We start from the raw sequence: 23,818 nt of genomic DNA, 5'->3' as shown, positions 1-23,818 counted from the left end.
ATACACGTCTTGAAATCGCGTCGGATGCCAGGGGACGCTATGCCCGCGTCCACTGCGTTGGCCTTGCTGGTCGGTTCTTAGAGTTTGCATCAGATGTACTGACCGATGAAGCATGTCCTTATGTCGGTGGTGGGTCCTCTACTCCAGGTAAGTCTAACTTTGGACGCTCTTCTTTACGGATACTTGTCGTATGTAAGCCTTTGCCATTACCACTACCACGTGTACCGCGCTTCGCGCATGAGTGGCGTCGTCTGGTCTGCGCGTTTCCTTTCAAGCATCGTCCCACCTGTCTCGCATGCATGCATCGTATGCTTATCGTGCAACGGTCTCTCGTCATGTGCGCGAAGGCAGGTATATGTCTACTTGCGGGTGACACGCGTCTGCACTCGCATTGGCTGACGATTACGATACGAAGCCGTGTGCCTTTCTTTACGCTTATAGAGTGCCTGGCTGTACCCTCTTTTGCATGTCTTGCGGTGTTTGCGCGAACCTGGTCCGACGTGCGAGAGAAAGTGCAAGCATATTTGTGTACTTGCAAGTTCACCCGTTTCTTCCTTGGCGCCGCTTACCAGAACTTGTTGGCTATCATCGGACCGCGGTGTCTCAAGCTTTCGGATGTGGTACTTGCAATATATAAGGAGCGCGGCGGTGCGAATCCTCTCCAACAACGCCATGTCATCCTCTTTGGTCAGTACTCACTCTATTGGTGGACGTTGCTGATAGCGTATTAGGATCTTCAATCTACTCTGGAAGTCGTTCGTATTCTTGGACGCAGAGTCCGCTTTGGTCTGCAGCACATCGTACGCTTTGGCTCTCTTTCATCTGCACGTCCGCTCACGGTCTGTAGCTCGAAGCCTACCAGGCCACGCAACGTTGCCCTTGCGGCCGGTTGGCCTGGGGTCGCGGTGAACCGTGCAATCACTACATATGCGGTACCTGCGTGCGGGACGAGTGTCCGACCTGCACTCGGTCTCCCAGGGAGCCGAACGCGGACTGCGAGAACCACGTCTTTCCTGCATGCCCTCATCCCGCGTGCCGTCGCCGTGCCCTCGAGGGCTTCCGTACTGTGGCTGGAATTGGTCGTGAGCTGTACAGCGCTGTACGCGTGGAGGTGGCTACGATGCGGGACGTGCTGGAGCAGCTCGATCGGGTACTCGATCATCCGTCGTCTGCTTGATTCTTTTCGTACATACGGCTTGTAATGTATGAACATGCCTTAGCATCGAAATGACATTCAATATCGTCCTCTACATCTATACGACGCAACTGTGCTTTGCTGACGCGGTAATACTGCGCGACGTCGGTTGGTCCGCGTAGCGATGATGATGCTTTCGGCCTTATTGACGGTACCGACGGGTGTGTCACTGCATGGCTGTCGGGTCCGCATAGATTGATTGCGCGTAATGGACAGTCGGTACCTCAAATTTTGTGGCGTACAGAACTTGACGATCTGCGTCGGTAACAGGCGGAATCTCTCTTCCTTCGTTTCTTCTCTTGTGGCGGTGGCAACATCTGCCTACTCACCGCCAAATATGACTTCTCCCGGTGCCTCTTTGGGTGGATTGTAGGTGTCTATGTAACTGCATCGTATCCTTGGCTTAATGAGCTGCAGACCTGCGCCTTGCGATGACCCCCTATTGGCAGGGCTTTCTCCTGCGGATCTCGTACGATTGGGTCTCGTTGATTGGGCAGCGCGACATCGCGTTCAGGACTTCATCAGGCGCTCTTTCCACTTACCATCAACGCTTGCCTCTTTTTTCACGCGAGCTGAGGTCGAAACTCTTCGCTATGTCATGATGGACACCGGCGCAGTCATCGTTGGGGATATCGTTCTTCATTTCCTTGGCCGCATATCCACCCACGAAGCAGTGCTGGAGTTGGCCGTTGCTTACTCTGCGACCAGTCGCTTGGGCATGTTCCTCAACCAACTGGGCTTCACGTCTGAGTCGTCACCCTCTGGTGACCACTCCTTTGCTTCGCTGTTTTACGAGCAAGAGGGGTTCCCTGAGGAGTGGGGAGAGGACGGAGAGGCACTTCTTTGTTCGTTCGATTTCATACGTCCTTCCAACGCATCGAACTCGGTTAGGATATTGGTGGTCCGCGTCTGTCCCGTGGATTATGTGCTCGATCTACCGTGCAGTGAGTCCTTCCTTGCTTATGGCGTATGACTTCTGACGCTGGCTGTTAGCTGCCGCTATGAACTTCATAACCCACCGCTCTGCGTATTCTTTGTATCCTCTGGACACATTCGGTCGCTCACGGTCGCTTTGTTTGTCTGAACGTGGCCAGTCTATGGCGGCGGACGCCCTTATTGCCAAGTTAGCAGACGAAGGCTTCGCCCCGCTTCGGTGGTTGTACGAGCAGGAAGCCGGTGATGCAAGCGTGCCGTTCGGTAGATGCTATCGCTTCGTAGGCGATGAGCACACGTGGGTGTTGCCGGTTTGGCCGGACCTGTGTGTTTTTCCTTGCGTGCTCGACCGCTTTCTAACACTTTATAGGGATTGCGTTGACAGCGACGTTGATCTTGCGATGTGGCAGTCTTGGTGTCTGCGTTTTCATGCATACCTTCCTCCAACGTCGAGGCGGACGTACTCAGCCGTCGCTGGTCCCGTTATGAAAAGGCGGTATGTGTCTGGTCATCCTCTGGACTCGTCAGCGCCGACGTTGGGCTGTGTCTTTGCGGACAGTCGACTTCGAGGGCAGTTCGTGCGTATCACTCAGTTCATGGGATCTTCGTTGCCTTGGTGAGTTCGTCTACATCCGGTTGTGTCCTATAGTAACTTTTCTCGTCTTCGTAGGTGGAATGCGCGCGACACTAGCGAGGTTGCGAAAAGCATATGCACATCACTTCCGGATCGCACGAAGGCGATTCCTTCATTCGAATAGGATTTGGGCCTGTCTATTTCGTCGGCGAGCGGCCCGGGCGGCTTGGCGTGATCGGCTACATCATGTACATTTCGGGTATAAGTGCCGTAGTGATCGAGTCGATCGATGTTGGATCGGGTATAAGTCCTGCGGTGATCGTGTCGATCGATGACCTTAGTTTTACCTTATTTGGACCTGTGGGACAACATGTGCAACAATGGGACACGTGTATCGCACGACGGCAGAGCGGGTGCTGTCACTCTTACGAATGGTGTTGGTGAACGCGTGGAAGGTATACGTGCGTGGCAGTATGGCACCACGCTGATGAGTACAGTACATTGTCGGGAGGTGGACGAGGGCGTGTGAGGTGTTGAGTTTGCGTAACGACGGCGCGCCGTCCATGTATGTCTTTCCATTTGACCTTCTCCCGCTTGCGTCGGCCTGTCTATACACTGGTCTATTCTTTACATTGCCGCACCCATGTCTTGATGGATTTTGTGTGTGTGTGCGCAGCTCATGACCATGACATGCTTTCATAGAATCCAGTTCACCGCGCTTCTTAGAGCCCGTGCATGCATCTGCGCTCCACGCCCTGAAGTGTGTACCGTCTTGGATGCCGTATGTGTCCCATGCTGCCTTTCGTAGGCTTGCGAAGCCTTGTCTTGGCGAATTCTTCGTCGATGCACGGTAGCGCCGTAGGGTTGGGTTCGACGATTTAGCTATGGTGGGGTGGTAACGTAAATGCTTTTCGTACGACTATCGACTTCTTAGTACGCGAATGCGGGGCACATGCAAGCGACGGCCGCTGTATACTAGCAAGAGCGAGGCTCGTGTCGCTTAGTCTCAGGCGCTGAGCACGATGCACAGCGTTCGCTACATGCGTACGCGAGCAGCTGCTTCTCCGCGATAGCGCTGGTTCCGGGGGAGGGGTGTCAGCTGTTGCTCTTGGGGGAACAGAAGCGTCTTACCCTTGGCGACACGATCCTTCACAGTCCTGATGCGCGCGGAGGTGAGCTGCACTCAACGCGCACGTTCTCGCATTACATTCCACCTACAGGCGGTGAGAGTAGAGCTTTATGTGCCGTACAACGCTCACCTTCACGCTCTCCTGTCGTTCGATGTGGCCGCAGCTGTACTGCGTGCATAGGATTGCGATGAAGCACATGAGGATGACGGAGGTTTGCCTGTGCAAACGTAAGGACTCTGCTGCTTGGACGGAAGGCGACAACTGCTGACGGCGAACTTGGAAGTCGCGATGGAGCAGATAGTTAGATGCCTTGTTGTCGGCGCTTCGCAAGTGCCTTTATGTATGTGTCGGTCTGGGAAATGATAGGCTGTCCACAGCGTTCGCGCTGTCAGTATTCAGATCACCGCCGATAGGTACGCTGTTCTCTGTTCTCCGTCATGGCTGTCGTGTAGCCGTCGATAGATGCCCGATTGACTTTGCGCAGTACATGTGTCGGAATTATCAAGGGCCCCGTGCCGGTGTCGAATGTTGTCTACGTGTGGAACGTGCACAGCGTGCCTGTACATGAGTCAGGCTGCGACGGAGATGCCTTCCTATATACTTTGTTAACCTCGTATCAGTCCACACCGTCCCCCTCGTCATCCATGCCGATCCCTACGTCTGCTCAAACCACTGCCGCTCTTTCGGAGGTACGGGCTTGGCCATCGTCTGCTGCTCACCATACTCATGTTTGCGCTCGTACAGGAGGTGCTGACTTTGATCAACCTCGCCTTCTCTGAGCGGGACGACGCAGTGAAAAAGCTGGATGTCGCCAACGCCAACTTGTTGGACATGAAAGATCGAGAGGCTCTGGCTCAGAAGAGGGAGCTCGAAGCGCGCGATGTGCAGCAGCAGCTGGCTCTCACATGCCGTCGTCAGGCCGCTGACTTGCGTGAAGCCAAGAGGAACTTCGTCCTGCTGTACCAGAGCGTCACGCATAAGCTCCTTCGCGTGAGTGCATCTCGGCGGTCATTTGGCGTCTCTCAAAACTGTGCCGCAGATGCAGGAGAACCCTGACAGCGCTGAGGCGGTCGTCGTCGACGTGGAGCAGGCGCTGAAGCCTTACGAGGTCACGAAGATGAAGTACGACGACGACGATGAGTTGGAGAGGTCCTTCGTCGACGAGTCGCACATGTAGCGGGCCCCTATCGTCGTCGGCTTCGTCGATCTTCGCGCTCTTTCGTACGGGACTGCATGGCTTTATGTTACTTGTTCACATGTGAATCCTATCTACAATTCAAGCTCCATATCATGTCCCACGTCGACAGAGTGAAGTATCTATCGTCGCATGTGCGTAAGTGAATATTCTCGGCATTTACAGCTCGCCACCACTTTCGGATAGCTTTGGAACACTGGGCACGGGCAACGCAGGAGGCAGCATTTCATGTCGAGGTTCATCAGCGTATGTTTCTTTCACGAGGGTGTTGAGCGGCGCGTCCGTGCGAATAGCGAGCTGAATGTGAAACGACTCCAGCCTCTTGTGATTAAACTCATGAGCGATGTTGCCTGCTGCACAGTTAGAAACGCTGTCGTGATGCTTGACTCTACAACGCACATGCACGCTCAATAATTGCCCTTGTGATTGCTTCGAGGACAGACGTTGTGTATACAAGAGCGTACTCCGTGATGTATTCATTGTCGACCACGCGTTGGAAAGACTGTTCGACTTGTCCGACGTCGAACTTTGGGGTTGGGTATGAAGACCATGCGCACGCTCGACAACTGTCATGCTCACCGTCAAGCCCGCTTTCTTTGTTCTGTGTGTGAACCTGGGTGGCATCGTTCGTTGTAGTACGAGAACGCAGAAGGGAACGTTGTGCGAATCGGTTGGCAAGTCTGCGCCTGAAAATGCGCGGGTGGGACCTTGCTCGATCGCTCCATTTTCCGCTTTCCGGCCCGCTTGTTTGCTGCCGCCAGCAGGTTGGGGGCTTAGACGGTGGCTGATCGCATGTCGCATCTCGGTTGAATGTTGCGGATTGGATTGCTTCCGGTCCACAGACACCGATAGGTGATCGTTGTCTTCCAGCAATGTCTCTGTTTATCATCTCACGATTTTGGGGGAATGTTGTGTCCTTGTATCGGCGCGCACACCTGAGAGCGATCGTACTGTACACTATGTCGTCGACCGTCATCAGCATCCCTGTCTATATTCCTATGGTGGATGATTCGGACGCTGACTGGTTTATCCCTTGGGTCGTGGCGACAGGTCGCAACGCGGTGTCGATAACGGTAACGACATACGGTATACCCTGCGACCTCGTGTGCACGGGAGATACCTATCCACTGCCGCCTGATGGTGTCTGTCGTGTCGACAGCGTGACGCTTGCAAGCCCCGCTTTTACCATGGTTTTCAACATGCGTGTCATTGGTCGTAAGCAAGACCTTCATCTGCTTTTCGTTTCTAACGTGCTCTCAGCTATGGGCTTTCCGGCCAGTGTTCTTCGCTTGCTCGGCGATCCGTCCGTAGTAAAGGTCACCAATGACTATGAATGTAAGTCCCTACTCCTCAACCTTGCAGTCACTTACAAGCCTGAGCAGCTCTTCTGATATTCCTGCGTTTGTACAGCGCACCGTGCATCAACGTTGTGTCTCTCTCCCATCTCTACAAGTGCATCTTTCCCTCCTTCGACATCGCCCCACTGAACAGGCGCATGTGTACTCGTTGTATCGAGAAGAGGATGCCGTGGATTCGGATTCCTTCCTTTACAAACGGGGAGCCTCTTGGGGGCCGCGTCGCTCGTGCGTACAGTCCAGCTCTGCACTCAGCACCCGCAACTGATAGAATCCTCTGAAGGCGTTGCAAACGAAGCGAGCGCTATTGCCTACGTTTTCGAAGCACTGCGTGCGTACATGGTCAAAACTGTGACCACTACGCATGGTCCTGAGGCCTATACCGTCAACCTTGCATTCGTCCGAGGTGGCTTACCTCTCCCGGCGGGAACCACATGCTCTGGTCGGTATCTGCGTATCTGGGGATGGAGTTCTCGTGCGCTGTCTCGAGGGCATGCGTGGCGTCCTCGGCATTCTGTGCTTGACGAGTGGTCGGTTGGTATATACAGAGATTGTGCGGAGTCGCCGATTTCTGTCGTGTTCAGCCGAGAGGGTCGGGTTGTCATGAAAGCGGTTGGCGACCTTGTCACTTTTACATGGCATCGTTTCTGGACGTGGGTGGCCGGTGGTCGCTGTCGCCACGGCCGGTCGATTGGAAGGCGACAGCAGGATAGGCGTTTCGCTCTTGAGGCGTGTGCGTTTGGGTTGATCATGGTGATTCTCTCGCTCGTTGTTCACAGAGTCACGCTTTATACGGAATCGCTAGACATACAGACCACGCTCCTGCGTTTGCGCTTGCATCGCGGGTGACTTGTAGCGCTTATGTACCAACGTTTCTGCTTGGATATTGCGCAATGTATGTTCTAAGTAGAGTAAAAGTGGTTACAATTGTTACCGGGAACACTATATACGACTTTCTTTTGGTGCGCGTCCATTGGAGTCGTGGTGGCGGTGCGGGATGGTGGACAAGGTGTGGTGGTCGTCTGCGTGCAGGTCGTTTTTTACTGATGCGTGATATATTCAAGGTAAAGTGGGTTATCCGCCGTGTTCATCAGAGTGTATAGCTACGTTGCGGGTGTTTGGTGGCGCTATCTTTCGTTGTAACTCGTGAAGAAGATCAATGTCCTCGTACCTCCATCTACTCCCAAGCCAAACGTAGAGGTCCTTTAAAGACGGCAACACGTTAACGTGTATTAGGGCGTGCATGATCAGCCGCCCGAACCTGACCTTTGAAGGCAAGGCTTCGCTGAAGTCGAGCACGAGGGTTTCCACGGACGTGCAAGGTTCAAGTACTGCAAGTGCGTCGTGAACAGTGGCGGATGCTACGGCGCCAACGTGCGTGAAGTGCAAGTACGTTAAAGCATTTGAGTCGGACCCCAAGCACGTCGCTAGTGCTCCGCTTCCGAGCGTCGGCCAGTCGACTTGTCGTACTTCGATGTCCTGAATGTTGGGCGTGCGTATCGCATACATCAGTCGTGCTGCAGTATGCGAAAGGGTAAGGACTTGAAGAGCGCCCAACTCCAACGTGATTTGCGCACTTGGCGACATTCCCAACGGCCAGAAAATGTCTCCAGTGATGGCCACGCAAAGGAGAGTCTCTTTGCACGCAGACAACAAGTCGATGCATGTTTGTGCGTGAAAGACCAGCTGGGCGGTGGCGTGTAGAATCAGGCATGTGAGGTGAGGTACTTTTGGGACGAAGAATGAGACAGGGTTCACTGTACGATCCCACATATCCGGTTCAGATACGAGCGTCAAAGTAAGAGACTGCAGAGCAGGCGTGTCTCGCAGAGCCCGCAGCGCGTCCATACTCGCTGGCTCCCACATTGATATGTCAACTGTGGTGACATGAGGGAGTGTCCCTAGCGATTGTCGCGAGAGCGCTCCCATTGTAGACGTGTACTGCAGATGATGCAGCCGCTCGGCGAGAGCTGCTATGGCAGGCGCACTGTCTTCGAAGGCGTGAGGAACATCGAGCCATATGACGTGGAGCGGCCGGTTCCGGGCGAGGACGCTCTGTTCTGCAAAGTGAATGGTGGGAGATAGACGTCGGTGGCGCACAGGACTTAGAACAGTCCATAGCTCTGGTGTGTGTCGGGCGGTAGATCGCCACGCTCGACTCACGCCCGTGAGAGATTTCCAGATGGTGAACGCACGCCTTTCGGACTGCAGGATGTCGAAAGCGAACTCGATGCAAATAGCAGAGAACGTGTCATAGGGTAGGATCGATGATGGGTCCATTTCTGTACGAATCTATGAGTGGTCTCGCTCGGGGCGATTCGAAAATTCGTTGCTCACTATGTGCAAAGTCCTCGTCGCTGGCGATGCTGAGTGTGCGGAGGATGACGCCTTGCCTCAGTTCGTGAGAATATGTTCAAACATGTGCACACTAATGACGTAGTGATCAGCAATGGAGGGGCGAGTGCGTGCGTGCGTCCTACTCTCGATTCGAGTACGGGGTTTTGCGTCCTTTGATGGCGAGACGCTCTTCGAGCTGCATTCCTACGACTTGCAGGTGATTTCTTTTGCGCCGATGCAATACAGCTCTGCACTCCTCCTGTCCGGTTTCCCCAACGCGGGGGTTACATGTGTCCGTCATCGCTAGCCAGCGCTTTCAATTGCAGGCGCATCTTAGGTATTCGTTCCCCGATGCAACAAAAGCGGACGTGTTGCACTGCGTAGTCTGCATACGCCACTTCGTCTTCGAGGACCTTCCCTGAAAATCCAGTCTTTCTGCCTTACATCCGGCTCGATCATCGGGTTGCATGCGCGCCTGACCATAATTCACCTTTTCGGTTGCAATACCTGCCCTGCTTTTCTTTGCCGATACTTCCGTTCTCTTGTGATCGTGTGTGGAATGTGCATCTCCAATTGCTAAGGTTTGCTTCCGTACATGACAGCAGCGCTGAACGGTTTTTCCTGCGCTATTGCAACGAGATGTCAGCGCAAGGAACAGGTGTGTCGAGGTCTATCCGCGCACATGGTGGCTCGCATTCCGCTTGCGACGTCTGCTCGCAGGCCATCTCTTTTCATCCCACCTACGAAGTTCTCCCTGATTGCCTTTTCCCATGCGTATGTCGCCAGGTGAGTGAGTTTCGTACGTGCTCTTTGCTACACATTAACTCGTCCGTCAGACACGCGCGGCCTGCCCGTCGAACTCTTGCAGATCGTGGCTGGCTTATGTGGCCAGAAGACTCTCAAGTCTCTCATGCGCACCTCTCGTCTTTTCTCGAACATCGCCCGACCGCTTCTGCTGCGACGGCTACATGTTCGATCGGCTGACGTTCTATACATGACGGTCGACGACATTCCTCTCTGGTCACTGGTGAACATGATCACCATCGGACCTCAAGTTCCGCCGCATGCATTTCCCATCCTTCCCAACGTCACGACTTTGCGATGGTCCTGTCTTGACATGGGCGCACCGTCGACGCAGTCATCTGTACTGTCCTCTTTCTTGTGGCAGTTTCCTGTCCTTTCGGACCTGGAAGTTCGCGTCCACGTGCACAGCGTCGCCGTTCTCGTTCGGGGCCTGTCCACGATGTCGTCCAAGCTGTCCACCCTTCAAGTCGGTTTCTTGGGAGCGGTAGAGGCTTCGTCAGACGATCAGTCCCTAGATCTGGCTTCATTACGCCGTCTAGTGTTATTGGATGACGAACCGTTCCCGATTCGTGATCTCCTCACGACCGACGTCCTCGGCAGGACCAGCCATCTGCGACAGCTACGGCTGCCACGGTTTATGACGTGGGTCGAGTTTGTGCATTGCATGGACGGTGTAGCGGGGTATCTGTACGTGTTGGAGCTGCCAAGTTTTCAGGGTATCGACAACTACGGTGCGATTGTATATGTTACTTTGCTCAGTAGCTGATAGTTCTACCAGAGCTTCGTACCCGTCGTCCAATGATTTCCTTGACGACTATCCTCTTCGAGATCAACGAGCCAAATGATAGCGAGCGATGGGAGTGGGCGTTCATCCAAGAATTTCTCTTTGCCTTTGGATGCACGCGGGTTGCGGACAGTCTGGACACCGTCCATATCCGCATAGATGCATCACATGCTCGCGACGTCTGCTTGTGGGGACCTGACGCTCCAGCGCTCTTCTATGGACAGCACGCGCAGACGCAAGAAGTACGATGGGATTCGTGGTTGCGTAGCGTCAAACATTTTCCTCACCTCAAGATAACTGTTTTCACCAAGTACGCAGAAGGATCTCGTTCAATTGTGGCGCTTCGGAAGTACGTACAGGCGTCTCTGGCCCTCATTCCTCCACCTACATTAGATATACATGTTGTTCCTAGGGAGTAGCACCGCTTCGTACTTGACAAGCTTCCTACAAAAGTTCCGACGTTGCACATCACGAATACACAGCACCTATCGAAAATGTGATTTACGACGTCTTGGGAACATGCACGCCATACCTCTGCATTGCACAGAACCGCATTTACGAGCCTTGGTCGTAGTATTTTGTCAAATGGCCATGGATGCAGCCACAGGGACAGTTTCATTTGCCCTTGATGCAGCCATGGATGGCTGCTACCATGCAGAATTGAAAGAGGTCAATGGGAAAATAATTGCAATAAATTACAAAAGTGTCCATAGCTGGATTTGAACCAGTGACCTCTTCATTCTCTGCTGGTAATCTAACCAACTGAGCCATTGGAGCTTGCAGTTTCTATCAACAGCCAGCTATAAACCATACTACCCTCTCCCACCTTTTCTAACCTTCTAACCCTCTCTCACCTCACCTACCTTCTCAGTTCATCTCCAATGCTTCTGATCACAAACTCTAACCTCTAACCAATGAGACAACGAGGCAGGTATACCGTCCCTGGCCCTAACCTGAACCTAACCCCTAACCCTAACAAAAACCCTAACCTCCCTAACCCTTCCTAACCTAACCTCCCTAACCTCTAACCCTTCTAACCCTAACTAACCTAACTTTCTAACCCTCCTAACCTTGAAAACCTAGCCTCTAACCAACCCTAACAGGCCTAACCAATTGTTGAGCATGTTTTAGGTTGGCAGAGGGTACTATGATAAAGTGTGATCAACACTTCAGAAACTTAAGCCCTAATAGCCTAGTTGGTTAGATCACCACCAGAGAATGAAGAGGTCACTGGTTCAAACCCAGTGAAGTTACTTTTGCTATTAATTACAATTGTGACTTTATTTGCCCTTTTCAACCTGGCATGGTAGCAGCCATGGATGGCTGCATCAAGGGCAAATGAAACTGTCCCTGTGGCTGCATCCATGCCTGGTTACATCTGGCTCCAACCACAGGTGCATTTACACACCATGGCTAACATGGTATGAGGACTTGCTTCGCCTGATTCCCCTGCTTCGGTTGTCGTACTGGCCCGTTCGTCAATGTACGATATTGATACCTCTTCTCCTGCGCGAATCTTTCTCCTTGCGAAGAAGGATATGATTGGCTTGCGCATGCGTCTCTGCAAGTGCTCTCTCGTCAGTTGTCCACGCTCGCGAACGTTCTCGCACCCACTTCATTCACGTACACTCCAACTGCACGCACGTTTGGGTCGCACGAGTGGCTTAAGAATCTTGTGAACTGTGGTCGCATGGTTAGTTCGCGCGCCCTTTCTGTCTGTCCACATACGTTGCCTGTGTCTTTGCAGTCCACGGAGTAATGATCGCCTTCAGGGCTGGGACGACATGAGTGCCTTGGGAAGCTAGTGTTAACATGCAACGTACGCTCGGGTCATCCCGTTGTCAACTTCTCCCGCAGTCGAGTTGTGCGCTCCTTGCAGGTACCAGAAGTCAATGTCGAATACGTAGCACTCGCCGTTCCTATTCTGGGACCTGCTTCTTTTATAATCATGTCGGATGTATGGAAGTTCATTGCGACTCACATAGCTCTGTCTTCTCCCTCTTGTCGGGTTACCATCTCTCCAGCAAGAAATCCGACAGGATCGCCTGCTTCGATAGGGCAAGGCCCGTTGAATACACACCACCCTCTTTCTTCAATGCGTCGTATCTCGACAGATGCATGGGGTTGGTGGTAGATGACCTTAGAATAGGGTTACTTGACCGGGGGAATGCTCCAGAGCGTGCTCGCACCTTGTTACGACAGCCAGGCGAGCAACGGCATCTAGAGTTGCACTCGAATACCGGATGGTCGAACGTCTTCAAGTGCTTTTTGGGAGAGTACGCGAAGCCTTTGACACCCCAGTTTGATGTCCACTGTTTTTGCGCTTTGAGGCATGCACACTGACCCCGCGCAGTACACGATCCCACACATCTGAAAATAATGTCAGAGGAACGCTTCAGACGATTGCGCCGCCAGTAACGCGCTCGCAGTGATCGCCCTCCTCGCTGCTGGACGTGCTATGCGTCGTGTTGTCGACGATGGCGTTGCTGTAACTGAAGTGCCACGACGGTCCTAACTCGGTTTCGTCGTCGTACACTAGGACCACCTCTGGTGAACCTGTAGTTTATCCATGTTCTGCTCAGATGCCACGGTATTACAAACAGCACCTACTGTCGAGAACGACTCGCTTCATCTTGTTTGTTTGAGTGCTTCTAACGATCCAATCGAAGACGGGGGGAAGGAGGCGATGTTTGATGACGTATGTATTGAATCCGGAATCAGCCTTTATATTCAGTCATGATGTACACGCATTTTCCCTTATTGCATGCGCATTGGACTCTGTAAACGTCGTGCACGCGATGTCTGCACTCTCTTCAACATGCGCTCCCTCGATTACCACGTCTTGCGTTTGAGATTGTCGCGCTACGTCGGGCGAGTGAATGCAGCCGACCGATCGCGTGGTTGACGCCTTGTCGGTGCTTTCCGTGCCGAGTCCGCAGACGCGGCTTGATCGCAAGTTTCCGGACGTGCGGGGTTTGCCGGTCCGGTCGGAAGTAACCGACTTCTCGCGTGCGGTCGGTGATTGCCGTCCTTACTTCAACACATTCGCAGCGCGTCGCGTTCTCCAGTCCTTTGCTATCGCGCGCCTCCGTCTTAACTTTCTCCCTTTTACGCTTCGCATCTTTCTGATCTTTCTCCATTACTCGATGTCAGTCTGTGTTCTTGGCACCGTGTCCCATCACTTACGATTTGCCTTTAAGCGCCGGCTTCCACTTCGCCATCCTTAACGCTTTAGAGCCGGTTCCGCCTCTACTCCTGGTACGTCCTCGGTAGCTCTCTACTGTCGCCTGATTCTCTGCTTCTACAGTGCGACATCAGCAACTTACGATTGTCGTTTAAGCGCCGGCTTCAACATCGCCATTCTTCTGATTTTCAAGCTCGACCCGTCTCTGCTTGTGGTATGTTCTCGGTCGCTTCTCATCGTCGACTGATTCTCTGCTTTTACAGCGCTAAGCTAGTCGCGATGTCGTCCTACGTCCTCGGTCGTGTTCAGTTTGGCGAGAAGACCCTCGAGAATCGCAAGGTCGCGCTCGAAAAATCGCCATCGGTTACGCGCTTCAACGACATCTGCGCCGAGTGCTCCTACTGCGGTGACATAGTATATTTCACTGCAGGGGGATCCTACGCTATCGAATTTCTCATGGAACACCTGAAGGCGGTGCATGGCGGTCTATCTATTGGCTTCCGCGGAGAAGTGTCCGCCCCAGGCGTCGCGACAACGCATGCGCTGACCGAAGACACTCCTCTCGTGGCGTCTAATGCCTTTGTGAGGGAATACGGTACTACGTTCTTGGTGGGTGCGGGACGCAGGACCGCCGCAGCGGCGGTTCTCCTGGACTTCGCTGGGCAGGCAAGTGGTTCGCTATTTGCTTCCGGCTGAGATATTGACACCTTCTAAGAGCGTCGTATTCGATGAGCAGTGAGAGTGTGCGTGCTGTAAGCGAAGTGAAGTGTAGCACACTAGCACCGTATATCTTGGACGCGTATCGGCGTGTGTAATCGAAAACTCGTGTAGATAATGTAGACTAGCGGTACCATTACAAGTGTAGTATCATACATGTCTTAATATTATTGTTAATTATGTCTCTATCCAGTGGGCTGCGCTTCGCTCATGTTCTCTGATGCGAGGCCCGTGGCGGTTCAGGTCAGTCCAATGACTCACACGTGACTTTCAGGTGGCTCTGGATTTCGCACATTGCGTCATGGACGCGCCGTCGGGCCGATGTATGGTGTGGGAAGTACATGCAACCGAATACGTTACTCGCTGACGCGGTCATGGCCGTACGACGGGTACAGACACGGTTGGATACGCTCGGTACATCTCGTTACATATCTAGGCGAACTATTTGGAGGGCAATGTGATCGTTGCACGCAAACATCATGCGAATTCGTTCAACAAACTCGTTGTTCCTGTTGTGTTCATGGGTACGAACGATCGTCGTTACCGACCGCAGATGTGGTATGCGTGGGACGACTCTTGACGCTGCTCAATCATCAGGCTGCGTGCCGCTTTATGACTATGTGAGGACTCACAATCGTAGTGCGCCGGAGACATGAAAGGTTCGACTCGTAGCTCGACAAGTGATGTTGACGTCGCTTGTACGCAGGCGTATAGTGCGGCCCATGTCGATGTGCGAGGAAGGGACAAGCGTCGTATGAATGGACAAGACAGAGTCATGAACGATTTCGCGAAGTAACCCACATTCCATGACGCATCGTTCTCGAATTCGAGTGTGTCCAGTTGGAGGCATAGGCTATGAGGCCTGCGCAGGTTGGTGACTGGCTGAGCATGGCTAGGGAAAGATATCGCGAGTGTGTGCAGTTGCCTGCATCTAGACGAAAGCGCCAGATCAAGGTCTTGTAAGTCCTCAAAAGGCACTTGTAGGCGAAGGTGGTGAACGGCGGGCGTACGCTCGAGAATAGCGATCAGCATCCGCGCATACCTGCGCGCTGCCGATGTGGGTGGCTTGATAGTGACGGTGATATGGGTTGCGTTCCCCAGCTCAGGGAGTTCCGTTCGTGGGTCGACGGCAATGATCGTGAATCGTCTGACAAGGTCGGTGTGTATGAACGTCCTTGAGAATGCAGCCATATCGTCGTCACCGCAAATGGTTATCGTGTCGAACAAACGCTTCGCGCATGCACGTCTCGTCATTTTGCAGACTCTTGAGAAGGTCGTGAGTGTGTGACGGTCAACGACGCCTGCGACGGCTTGTGCACACTCAAGGCTTATTGTGCGGCCCATCTGTACGGTGTAAGATGGTCTTGATGTAAGAAGGGAAGGAACAGTACTCACATCCGGTACTCTCGCACACACTTGAAAAGGGGGGGGGTGAGAAATCGACGATGCGCAGAGGTTTATGTATCGGAGTACTTGTCTGAGACAGATTTAGACAAAGTCTAGGAGTCATACGGGTTGAATATCTAGCGCGACTTTGAAACGCTCTGGCTTGGAGGATGGGCTCGCCGATATTTTACGACATCAGCGTACTTCGACATTGCTTACACCGGAGTAGTACATATTCCAGCACTGTATGGTACAGCCCTCAGTGAAAGCCGGGCCTATACGCCGACATGGTTGCGAACACATCCGCCAAGTACATGCATGACATGTTCGCGACGCGTTGAAGAGTTTCCCTATCTGTGCTGTGTAAGTGTTAGCGCTACCGGTCCTGGCACGCGATTCTAAATAGTCGCTCACGCTTCCTCGCGATGCCGCAATCCATTCCAAAGAATATGACCGAAAAGGTCTATCATGGCATCCGTAGCGAACGACAACGACTTCGCTTCCGGGAAGTCGTCCAACAAGTCCGCGCTAACGATGTTGGTCCAGCCGATCTGTGCGGAGAACGCGCGCGGATGGGGCACGGATGGAAAACGAACAATAACTTCGTATTGAAGCGTCCATGAGTTCCAAAAGGCGGGTTGATATAACTGTGGTGGCGTCATGCTTGTCATCGTGAGTCGTCAATTCGCAACGTACACCAGCGTCGATTCTACTTACTTGGCTGACAGTGGAATAACGCGCGTCATGGAGTCGCCGACGAAGCGGCACAGCCTGCCATACTCGCGCGAACTATTCAGTCCTTCTATGATATCGACATCCTTGATCATACGCCAGCCGCGCGCAGCGTACTTCATGACGGCCGCTTGCTGGCGACTCGTATGATCGACGTTGTATTCCCATGGATCGATGACGAGGTTGCGCTTGTGGATGAACGTCTCGTATGGGTAGAGGGATATGGCTGCATCGTGAGTGATGGCGTTCATGACAACAGCTTCGATGATTGTCAGCAGCAGAGCCAATGATCGCAAGTCTACTCACTACTATGAAAGTCGAATAACGCGCAGATGGCGTTGTACCGGCACGTCATAACTTGCACCTTCGTCTCTCCGCGCATGAACGTAAAAGTTCCAACATGATTCGAATACGGTTGCCAGTCGCGTCTTTCCGACTCACTGAGGGCGTCGTGAGCGACCACTAGCGCGGGGTCTGTGTACTCAAGTGCGCTGTACAAGTCGGGATCCTGGGTCGATCTCGGCGTGTACGTGTATCCTCTGCACGTCAAAAAGTGGATGACGATCATGGCTGTCGAGTAAGGGATGTACAGGTCGAGGTCGCTTTCCACGAAAGAGTACTGGCCCATGAATCGTAGCGCAAACGACCCAGAGATGATCATTCCGGTGTACTTCTGTATGGCTTGGAACCTAGGGACGTCTTCGACGGCCATGTACCGACCGAGCGCTTTTGCAATGTTGTAGACGCGTGCAAGGTGCTCGCGCGTGATCGCCCGGTTCCACTTTGAAGTGCATGCGAAGTTCGTGAAGTCGGTCTGGTCGAAGCCAGAGAAAATCGCATCGTGAAGTTCTGGGCTGCAAGGCAAGCGTTGGTAGGTTCACAGCTTAGTATGATGAGTACTTACACCGCGAACGGCGTTCCCTGTGGGTAAAGGGTGGACAACCTCATTGATGAATGTGTGACACGATCCCGCAACCACCCTTCAGTCTTATACCGTTCTCCCTATTCCAATGTCGCGGAGTGCACGGTAACAAATGTACGGGACGCTCCGCTCACTCCTTTCAATGGGAAAAGTAGTCTGTGCCTTGCGCGAAAACCATTTCGTGCCCGTCGTGATCGGGAACTTTTGCATCCGTGTGCCCGATTGGGGGAAGGAAGGGAAAAAGGAAATTGGTAGTTCGGGCGAGGTCCTTAAACAGGAACAACCGTATCCGCTCCACGCCGTCGATGCGTCGTGCAACTGCGCGGCGGAGCACTGTGCCGATTATCGCTGTGTTCGACTTGCGATAGGGAGCGTCGCAGTCCTACTGTTGACATTACGCGAAGGCTACTATGCATGTTCCCTACTGTCAAGAGGTGATGGCCGCGCCCCGACGCCAGCTGATGAAGCACGCTCGTGCAGGACATGTATAGGAGGGCGTCTATGTAGAGCGCTCATCGAGTAGATATGATAAGTCCACGTACTCCCCGGGTGACAACCAATTATCTTCTCCTGTATTGTAGTCCCTGATACGCTCGTACCATTTTTTCTCGTTCTCCTTAGGCGCGCGGGGCGCCAAGCTGTTAATCATGCTTGCACATACCGAGTGAGCCTCAAAGTCTATGTCGATTCCCATCCACTTGTCGTACCCCCTGAGGAACCGCTTGATCACAGCACCGTCGTCCGATAGCTCGTTCTCTGCTACTTGTGCTGGTTCCGCTGCAGCTTTCGAGATATAGCGATGCGGCCATAGCACCATGAGACACAGCGCAAGCATTGGCTTATAGCGAAAGCCTTCCATAGCATGAGCGAAAGACAACGGATGCGAATTAGGAACCCTGCTCACTATCACCTTGTCGCACGCGCGCTGGAAGGGCGGCCGCCATGTAGACGAGCATGACTTGGATGAGAATGTGATCGTGATTGGTGCCGCGGGTGTTTGCGACGGTTTCGAACGCGCGAGTGAACTCCATCTGCGCGAGCAAGTGGTACGAGCACCAGTGCTTTCCGGATGTCGCACAATGGACGGGAGTGAACACGACATGAGGAATGCCCGGCGGTTGCAACCTGCACAGATGTTAATAACAATTTGTTCGTCTTGCGAGCATCGTATTTCCTTACAGCAGGTCACCCTCTTCCAGTACAATGATCGCACCATGCTCAGGGAGGATCTCCCAGTCCGCATGAGGGATTTGGAAGTCGTCGCGTGACATCCCGAACTCGGAGCCCCCCGCTACCATATGCTGCATTCGTTCCACAAGATTCACGAACGACGGGTCGTCCGGTTGCGGGAAGCGCAAGACTATCCAAAACTTGTATCCCTTCCCTTTGACCTGTATCGATGTTCCGAGGCCATTCGCGTCGTAGTGTGCCATCGTCAAAAAGCATCGCTGGTGAACGAGCGCCCAGTCGTACGTGTTCAGTATGTCTGCAGGAAGACAGCGGTAGCCACGCATCGTAGATCGAAATGAGCGAGTGCGGACTTCTGTGTGACCGTCTGATAGCATACTGCAGGTCAAGTCGTCAGTCCTATTGGGCCACGTTCCAGTGTCCGTGCTTACTCGACGAGCGGGTCATGGCTTGGAAATCCTGGCGGGAGGTCGAGAACGCATCGAGGACTCGCCGCCGGGTCCTTTATCCACGAGTAGAAGTCGAGAAGACTCATAAGTATCCTCTCCTTCGAGGGCTCGTCCTGCTTTTCGATACGATCTGCGGCGGCCCGCGTGCGTTTACGCGCACTTTTGCCTGCCTGCTGAGCCGCCACCTCCGCTACAGTCTTTCGTTCTTCTTGGGCTTGCACATCTCGGACGTGCGCATCTGCTACCATGTAAGCTCATTGCCCACCCCCCGCCGCGAGCAGTACTTACCATGGAATTCTCTTCGTACGTGCACATTCACACCAAATCCTCCTCTATCCGCATAATCTCTTCCCCAGAACTCAGGTGTCATCGCGTCGTCGCCTCCATCGTCTAAGCCTGTCTGCTTTAGCTTGGAGGCACCTCCCTTCACCAAAACTGCAAGGCCTTGTTCCAAACCGTCGATGGCTTCCTTGTACGTCACCCGCGCTTCTCCAGATTCGATAACGCGCACGATGTGCGGTGCTCTATCAGCTGCAAGGAAGGTTTTTGCGCAGAGGTTTGTGTATCGCTCGTCCTTCCATACAAACGTAAGTCGTCATTCTCGCGCGAACTAACTTACCTCACCCAGCCAAGCAGATTAGCGTTGACATTCGTAGCAGGACGAAATGGCGCTAGTGTAGTCGCCTGTACAGACGGCCATCGTATTATGGGATTTTGAGACAGCGCAGGTGCGAGCAGGGTAAAGTCCCGCCACTCTCGTTGACATCCAGAGGGAGTGCGCTCAGAATTATCGTGCGCGATACCGTTCGGTGCGTCGACCGGCAACCTCGCGATGTCCTCGCGTTCCATGTTAGAGGTATTGTAACCGTAAACAGAGCTCGTTTGCGAGTGCATCTGCTCCTCAGTCGTCTGCCCGTCGGTCATGGAACTGGCACCAAAGTACGTGACTTCTTCGCTCGTCGCATTATGTTCATCGCTGTATGTGGAACGATGTCAGTCAACGATATTTCACACGCCGTACGAAGAACTATCTTTTTCTGTTCATGTCCATCACCCTGGTTGATCGTTACCTCCGTAAAAGATAGAAAGCGGGTATGATGCAGCATGGCGCCCCTCTCGACGTCGTCCACGCGTGACGTGCTGGGTACGCGTTCTTTGTGCGCGTCTTGCGACATCTCCGCGTCAGTTGGCTCGGTAACATCTACAGCTTCTCGCTTCGCTTTCTTTTTCCTCGTGCGCTTGGGCTGCGTGGGGTCCACGAGGACGAAGGCTTTCGACATGGTGGTGGTAGAACTCTAAGTCCGCTTTACCCGATTTATCCTCGTGGTCGATCGACGATCAAGTCATCCTGATCGAGTTAACAAATTGTTATCCCGATCTGGACTGGCGATCGTTTGTTAACCTTATTGGGCTCCGATGTGTCGCGGCTTTCATCACCGTCACGTACCCTCGCGATAGCGACCGACACCGTCGCCTACGCGCTCTACATTCATTCTTCTACGCCTTCGTTCGTAATTGATAAGCGACTGCTCCCTACGCCTCCTTCGCAGCGTGGGCCACGCGTGCCGTTTCCTCAATGCCCTTCAATACGTCTTTCAGCTTCGCGTACTTCACTTGAAGCTCCCGATTCTACGCGCTGCTCGTCAGATATGTGCGCGGTGCTCGTGACGGTATTCTACCTTCGTAGAAAGATCCTTGTTGACTGTGAGCAGCCGCTTAACCTCCTCACGGGCTCGCCTCTCATTTGTGATTGCGCGGTCTCGGTCCCGTTCTGCACGTCGTATGCTCTTCTTGTCGTCCTTTAGGGCCTTGATCTTCCTTTGGGCATCCATTATGAGCGTCTCTCGATCATCTATTGCTTTCTGAAGGCGGGCGTTCGATGTAAGATCTTGGCCAATCGACTTGACGACGATGGGTTTAAACCGACTTCCGCGCGGGGCCCCTTCAGAGAATGAGCGACTTCCTATTCATCTGTCAGGGTACGAACCGCCGGGTTTCATCACCGCGATCTGCTTTTTCTGCGGGCGCGTATCCATGAGAGTATGTAACAAGATTATTCCGATCGCATTGGAGGCGACCTGAAAATCCGTGACCTCCATTTTGATTTGGCGCGACGTACAGTACCGGGGCTTCCTCACACAGTAAACAGTAAGTCGACGACATTGGCAGCGCTTAAGGAGTAACTCTCCACGTCGGACAACGCATACGTTTGCATCGGAGTATACTAACGCTATGGACAGCATACGCTACGTCTATGTACCCCCCATGCGCACGTCTGAGATCGACAACTTTCCTAAGTTCGGCGGATTCAAAGATTCGCCTATGTCGAAGACGGACCGAGGCCGCTTCAGGGACGGTCTAGGCGGCGAACCGTTGAAGTGGTCACTGGCGACGCCATCCTACAAGAATGGAGATGTGAGGTGAAGGTATGACACGTGTATGGCACAGTACGGACCTGTGTGGGCATCTCATGTTCGAGCGCGAGCTGCCTAAGGACCTTTATCATGGTGTACCCATTGCCTCTTCCCTTACGTGGCACGAGGGCAAGCACAAAGGTGCAAGTAACGATGTCGCCCTCGCGAAAACGAGCAGGTCTGCAGGGCATGTATCTGCACGACCCGTAAGTGTTCCAATGGTGTCAGTGCAGCGTAGACGGCTCACGTCGGTTTCCCGCTCGACGACTCGCTTGCAACTCTGAGGTAATCGACATGGTTGTCCATGCAGTGTACGAAGCCGGGCTCGGATTCGAGCAGAAGTCGGAGAACACCGTCCGGATCGATGTCCGCAGAGAGGGATATGTGCTCTTCTTCGGGCGCATCCTTGCTTGATGTGAACATTCGCGTCGCGATGTCCATCGTCGATCCATGCAATGTCTTTGCAGCGTTGAAGATAGCGACGTTGACGCCGACAGTGCGAGCGAAGAAGTTGCGCAGGCGTTCCAACTCTTTCGCCCCTTCTTCGAACACATGGGACTGCATCGCAACCAGCGTAACGGACTGCTTCATGAATCGGAGTGTCGTCGAGTCCGGGCGGCTCCCACTGCGATTCTCATCAATGGATAGGAAGACGGGTGTAGTTGAACACGCACTAATTGATTCTGACGGTGGACGGAGGAGGGAGGTCCTTCGCCCAGAGGACGCCGGTGACTTCGTATTGCATCTCCGCGCCTTCGTTGGCAAGATCAGTAGCGAACTTCAGATTGTTGCCGTTGGACGCAACATCCATGACATCGTGAAGATCACAGTCCTACAAAGTTCAGAACGTATCGCTGGGTCGCCCACGTACGGTCGTACCTTCTTGTAAACTCCCAATACATGATGACCTTCAACGTTCGAACGACGGGCAGCGACAGCCGCGACAATGGCCGCTGACCACCGTTAGCCTCATACACGTTCCCCATGCGTGCCTCGCTATGCTCACCTGCTTTTCCGAAGTCGTAGTTCACGGGGACGGGAGCCATACCAGACTTGAGCGTGAACTCGTGGGTGTTAGCGCAGGAGCAAAGTTACTTTCAACCAGAGTCCGGTGCATTCGAACGCCCGTCTACCAAATCTCTGGAGATAACAAGTCGTCGCGTATTCAGTTATTCCGCGTTCTCCGTACCGTAATTGGCGCCGTTCGCAATACCGGCACGGCACATTCCGCGCGCCCCCTCTGCCCCCCAGAAAATTGTGATCGCGCGGACAGTGCGTCGGGTGCGCGCTCCGCGGCATCCACCTGTGCACCTGTTGTCGCACTCGTACCACTATCTCGGTCTCGACGAGGAACAAATGATGACGGGATTGCAGGATGATTGAATTTAGGTGGTCGCACGTCCGTACGTTTGCAATGATCGTCTGCATGAAATATCGACTGCGAGGCACAACTTCCTTCGCGTCAGTAAACCAAAATTACATCCGATTATGCCGAACTGCGGCCTGCATTGTTTCAGAGAACTGCCACTTGTCTTGTACTTGACTAACAACTGGGCTACTTTCTCAAAGCAGGGAGCGGCTACATTATCTTGCTTAGAGTTGCCGTGCGACCGGGAGTATCAATGGGGAAGGTCGATAGAGTGCGATGTGATCTAGAGTCAATCATTGATCCGGCAAGATCATATATGAAATTACGCTGGGAATGCGGAGATCGGTTGTTCCTGTCGGGATGTCGAAGTGTCTTTCCGAACGAGACTTTGTTTCCTTTTTCTACCGCGCAATGGAAGTGCGACGGAAGGTGTCAATAGCTGCTTTCCATCCGCCGTGTTATGTAAAGTAAACTCCGTTCCGCATCGGATGCGGGCCGCGTCGTTCTGAGAAATCTCCGTCAGGGACATCCCAAGACGAGGTGAGAGTCGCACGCATCGTTAGCGTCTGCATGTCCGAGCAAGGTGTGCCGAGGACATAGATCGTACATCGCCTTCTTTTGTGATGATATGACGGTCAATGACGACGGATCACATGTAATCGTGATGGTAAGCAAGACTATCTAGGTTACGCAATCTCGTACGATCGGACGGAATAGCAGTTTTAGGTTCTATTTGTCTACTCTGCAATAACAATCCGAACTTTTGGGGTTTTGGTCATGGATGCGGGAGCTGCTAGACTGGTATTTTCATCTAATTGGCAATGGAGGCTTTTCTGAGATATGCAACTCGGACGCAAATTGTACCCACTGTATCGGTTACAACGATCGTCACATTGACAAGCGCGCGATCTTCCTCGACGTCGGTTTGTAGTCACCCGCTGCATGCGAGGGCTCGATGGTCTCCGCAGTCAGCCATCTGCGCACGTTCCTGTGACAGAGTGTGCTTACCGGATGACGCGACGCGCACAGACGCGACGAACGAGTACGCGTGGTAGGCCACCTAGGGCGACAACTCGCGGATCATCAGTTGCAGCAGTCCAGCAGGGACGTTCAGGGGCAGCTCGGTGGCGAGACGTGCGGCGACAAGAAC

General features: G+C 53.4%; 11 protein-coding genes across 11 annotated transcripts; 5 read left to right on the top strand and 6 right to left on the bottom strand.

Annotated features, from left to right (window-relative positions):
- Positions 1 to 847: 847 nt before the first annotated feature.
- On the top strand, positions 848 to 1,027 carry SCHCODRAFT_02435234 (uncharacterized protein; the record flags this gene model as incomplete). The annotated part of the gene is made up of 1 exon (XM_050342522.1): positions 848 to 1,027. A coding segment is annotated over one exon (180 nt), but the record flags the coding sequence as incomplete, so codon positions are not given.
- Positions 1,028 to 1,796: 769 nt separating this feature from the next.
- Positions 1,797 to 5,009, top strand: SCHCODRAFT_0238000 (uncharacterized protein; the record flags this gene model as incomplete). The annotated part of the gene is made up of 11 exons (XM_003027194.1): positions 1,797 to 2,139; positions 2,189 to 2,453; positions 2,499 to 2,706; positions 3,200 to 3,267; positions 3,405 to 3,483; positions 3,637 to 3,672; positions 3,733 to 3,874; positions 4,210 to 4,219; positions 4,317 to 4,521; positions 4,577 to 4,822; positions 4,872 to 5,009. 11 exons carry the CDS (start codon positions 1,797 to 1,799, stop codon positions 5,007 to 5,009), a joined length of 1,740 nt encoding a protein of 579 aa, XP_003027240.1.
- Positions 5,010 to 5,186: 177 nt separating this feature from the next.
- Positions 5,187 to 5,828, bottom strand: SCHCODRAFT_01107089 (uncharacterized protein; the record flags this gene model as incomplete). Its single annotated transcript, XM_050341038.1, has 3 exons — positions 5,187 to 5,380; positions 5,427 to 5,553; positions 5,607 to 5,828. 3 exons carry the CDS (start codon positions 5,826 to 5,828, stop codon positions 5,187 to 5,189), a joined length of 543 nt encoding a protein of 180 aa, XP_050197378.1.
- A 158-nt stretch (positions 5,829 to 5,986) lies between these two features.
- On the top strand, positions 5,987 to 6,418 carry SCHCODRAFT_02672915 (uncharacterized protein; the record flags this gene model as incomplete). The annotated part of the gene is made up of 3 exons (XM_003027193.1): positions 5,987 to 6,242; positions 6,288 to 6,362; positions 6,390 to 6,418. 3 exons carry the CDS (start codon positions 5,987 to 5,989, stop codon positions 6,416 to 6,418), a joined length of 360 nt encoding a protein of 119 aa, XP_003027239.1.
- A 1,038-nt stretch (positions 6,419 to 7,456) lies between these two features.
- Positions 7,457 to 8,662, bottom strand: SCHCODRAFT_02518541 (uncharacterized protein; the record flags this gene model as incomplete). Its single annotated transcript, XM_003027016.2, has 1 exon — positions 7,457 to 8,662. The coding sequence occupies one exon, from the start codon at positions 8,660 to 8,662 to the stop codon at positions 7,457 to 7,459; it is 1,206 nt and encodes a 401-aa protein (XP_003027062.1).
- Positions 8,663 to 9,489: 827 nt separating this feature from the next.
- On the top strand, positions 9,490 to 10,726 carry SCHCODRAFT_02672913 (uncharacterized protein; the record flags this gene model as incomplete). Its single annotated transcript, XM_003027192.3, has 3 exons — positions 9,490 to 9,505; positions 9,556 to 10,254; positions 10,302 to 10,726. The coding sequence occupies 3 exons, from the start codon at positions 9,490 to 9,492 to the stop codon at positions 10,724 to 10,726; spliced, it is 1,140 nt and encodes a 379-aa protein (XP_003027238.1).
- A 994-nt stretch (positions 10,727 to 11,720) lies between these two features.
- Positions 11,721 to 13,447, bottom strand: SCHCODRAFT_01175707 (uncharacterized protein; the record flags this gene model as incomplete). Its single annotated transcript, XM_003027015.2, has 7 exons — positions 11,721 to 11,773; positions 11,952 to 11,979; positions 12,036 to 12,081; positions 12,131 to 12,231; positions 12,497 to 12,677; positions 12,761 to 12,863; positions 13,198 to 13,447. The coding sequence occupies 7 exons, from the start codon at positions 13,445 to 13,447 to the stop codon at positions 11,721 to 11,723; spliced, it is 762 nt and encodes a 253-aa protein (XP_003027061.1).
- A 323-nt stretch (positions 13,448 to 13,770) lies between these two features.
- Positions 13,771 to 14,187, top strand: SCHCODRAFT_01106616 (uncharacterized protein; the record flags this gene model as incomplete). Its single annotated transcript, XM_050341037.1, has 1 exon — positions 13,771 to 14,187. The coding sequence occupies one exon, from the start codon at positions 13,771 to 13,773 to the stop codon at positions 14,185 to 14,187; it is 417 nt and encodes a 138-aa protein (XP_050197377.1).
- Positions 14,188 to 16,307: 2,120 nt separating this feature from the next.
- On the bottom strand, positions 16,308 to 17,274 carry SCHCODRAFT_02672910 (uncharacterized protein; the record flags this gene model as incomplete). Its single annotated transcript, XM_003027014.2, has 3 exons — positions 16,308 to 16,585; positions 16,633 to 17,180; positions 17,231 to 17,274. 3 exons carry the CDS (start codon positions 17,272 to 17,274, stop codon positions 16,308 to 16,310), a joined length of 870 nt encoding a protein of 289 aa, XP_003027060.2.
- Positions 17,275 to 17,747: 473 nt separating this feature from the next.
- Positions 17,748 to 19,809, bottom strand: SCHCODRAFT_02672909 (uncharacterized protein; the record flags this gene model as incomplete). The annotated part of the gene is made up of 6 exons (XM_050346662.1): positions 17,748 to 18,100; positions 18,153 to 18,373; positions 18,428 to 18,814; positions 18,868 to 19,123; positions 19,174 to 19,459; positions 19,510 to 19,809. The coding sequence occupies 6 exons, from the start codon at positions 19,807 to 19,809 to the stop codon at positions 17,748 to 17,750; spliced, it is 1,803 nt and encodes a 600-aa protein (XP_050197376.1).
- Positions 19,810 to 20,418: 609 nt separating this feature from the next.
- On the bottom strand, positions 20,419 to 22,345 carry SCHCODRAFT_02672908 (uncharacterized protein; the record flags this gene model as incomplete). The annotated part of the gene is made up of 10 exons (XM_050346661.1): positions 20,419 to 20,514; positions 20,565 to 20,827; positions 20,873 to 20,903; positions 21,115 to 21,178; positions 21,223 to 21,284; positions 21,341 to 21,494; positions 21,547 to 21,924; positions 21,974 to 22,131; positions 22,179 to 22,252; positions 22,306 to 22,345. 10 exons carry the CDS (start codon positions 22,343 to 22,345, stop codon positions 20,419 to 20,421), a joined length of 1,320 nt encoding a protein of 439 aa, XP_050197375.1.
- Between the last annotated feature and the right edge of the window lie 1,473 nt (positions 22,346 to 23,818).

This window comes from Schizophyllum commune, assembly GCF_000143185.2.
Source record: "Schizophyllum commune H4-8 unplaced genomic scaffold SCHCOscaffold_14, whole genome shotgun sequence".
Lineage (NCBI taxonomy): Eukaryota > Fungi > Basidiomycota > Agaricomycetes > Agaricales > Schizophyllaceae > Schizophyllum > Schizophyllum commune.
This window is presented reverse-complemented; position numbering and strand designations above follow the sequence as displayed.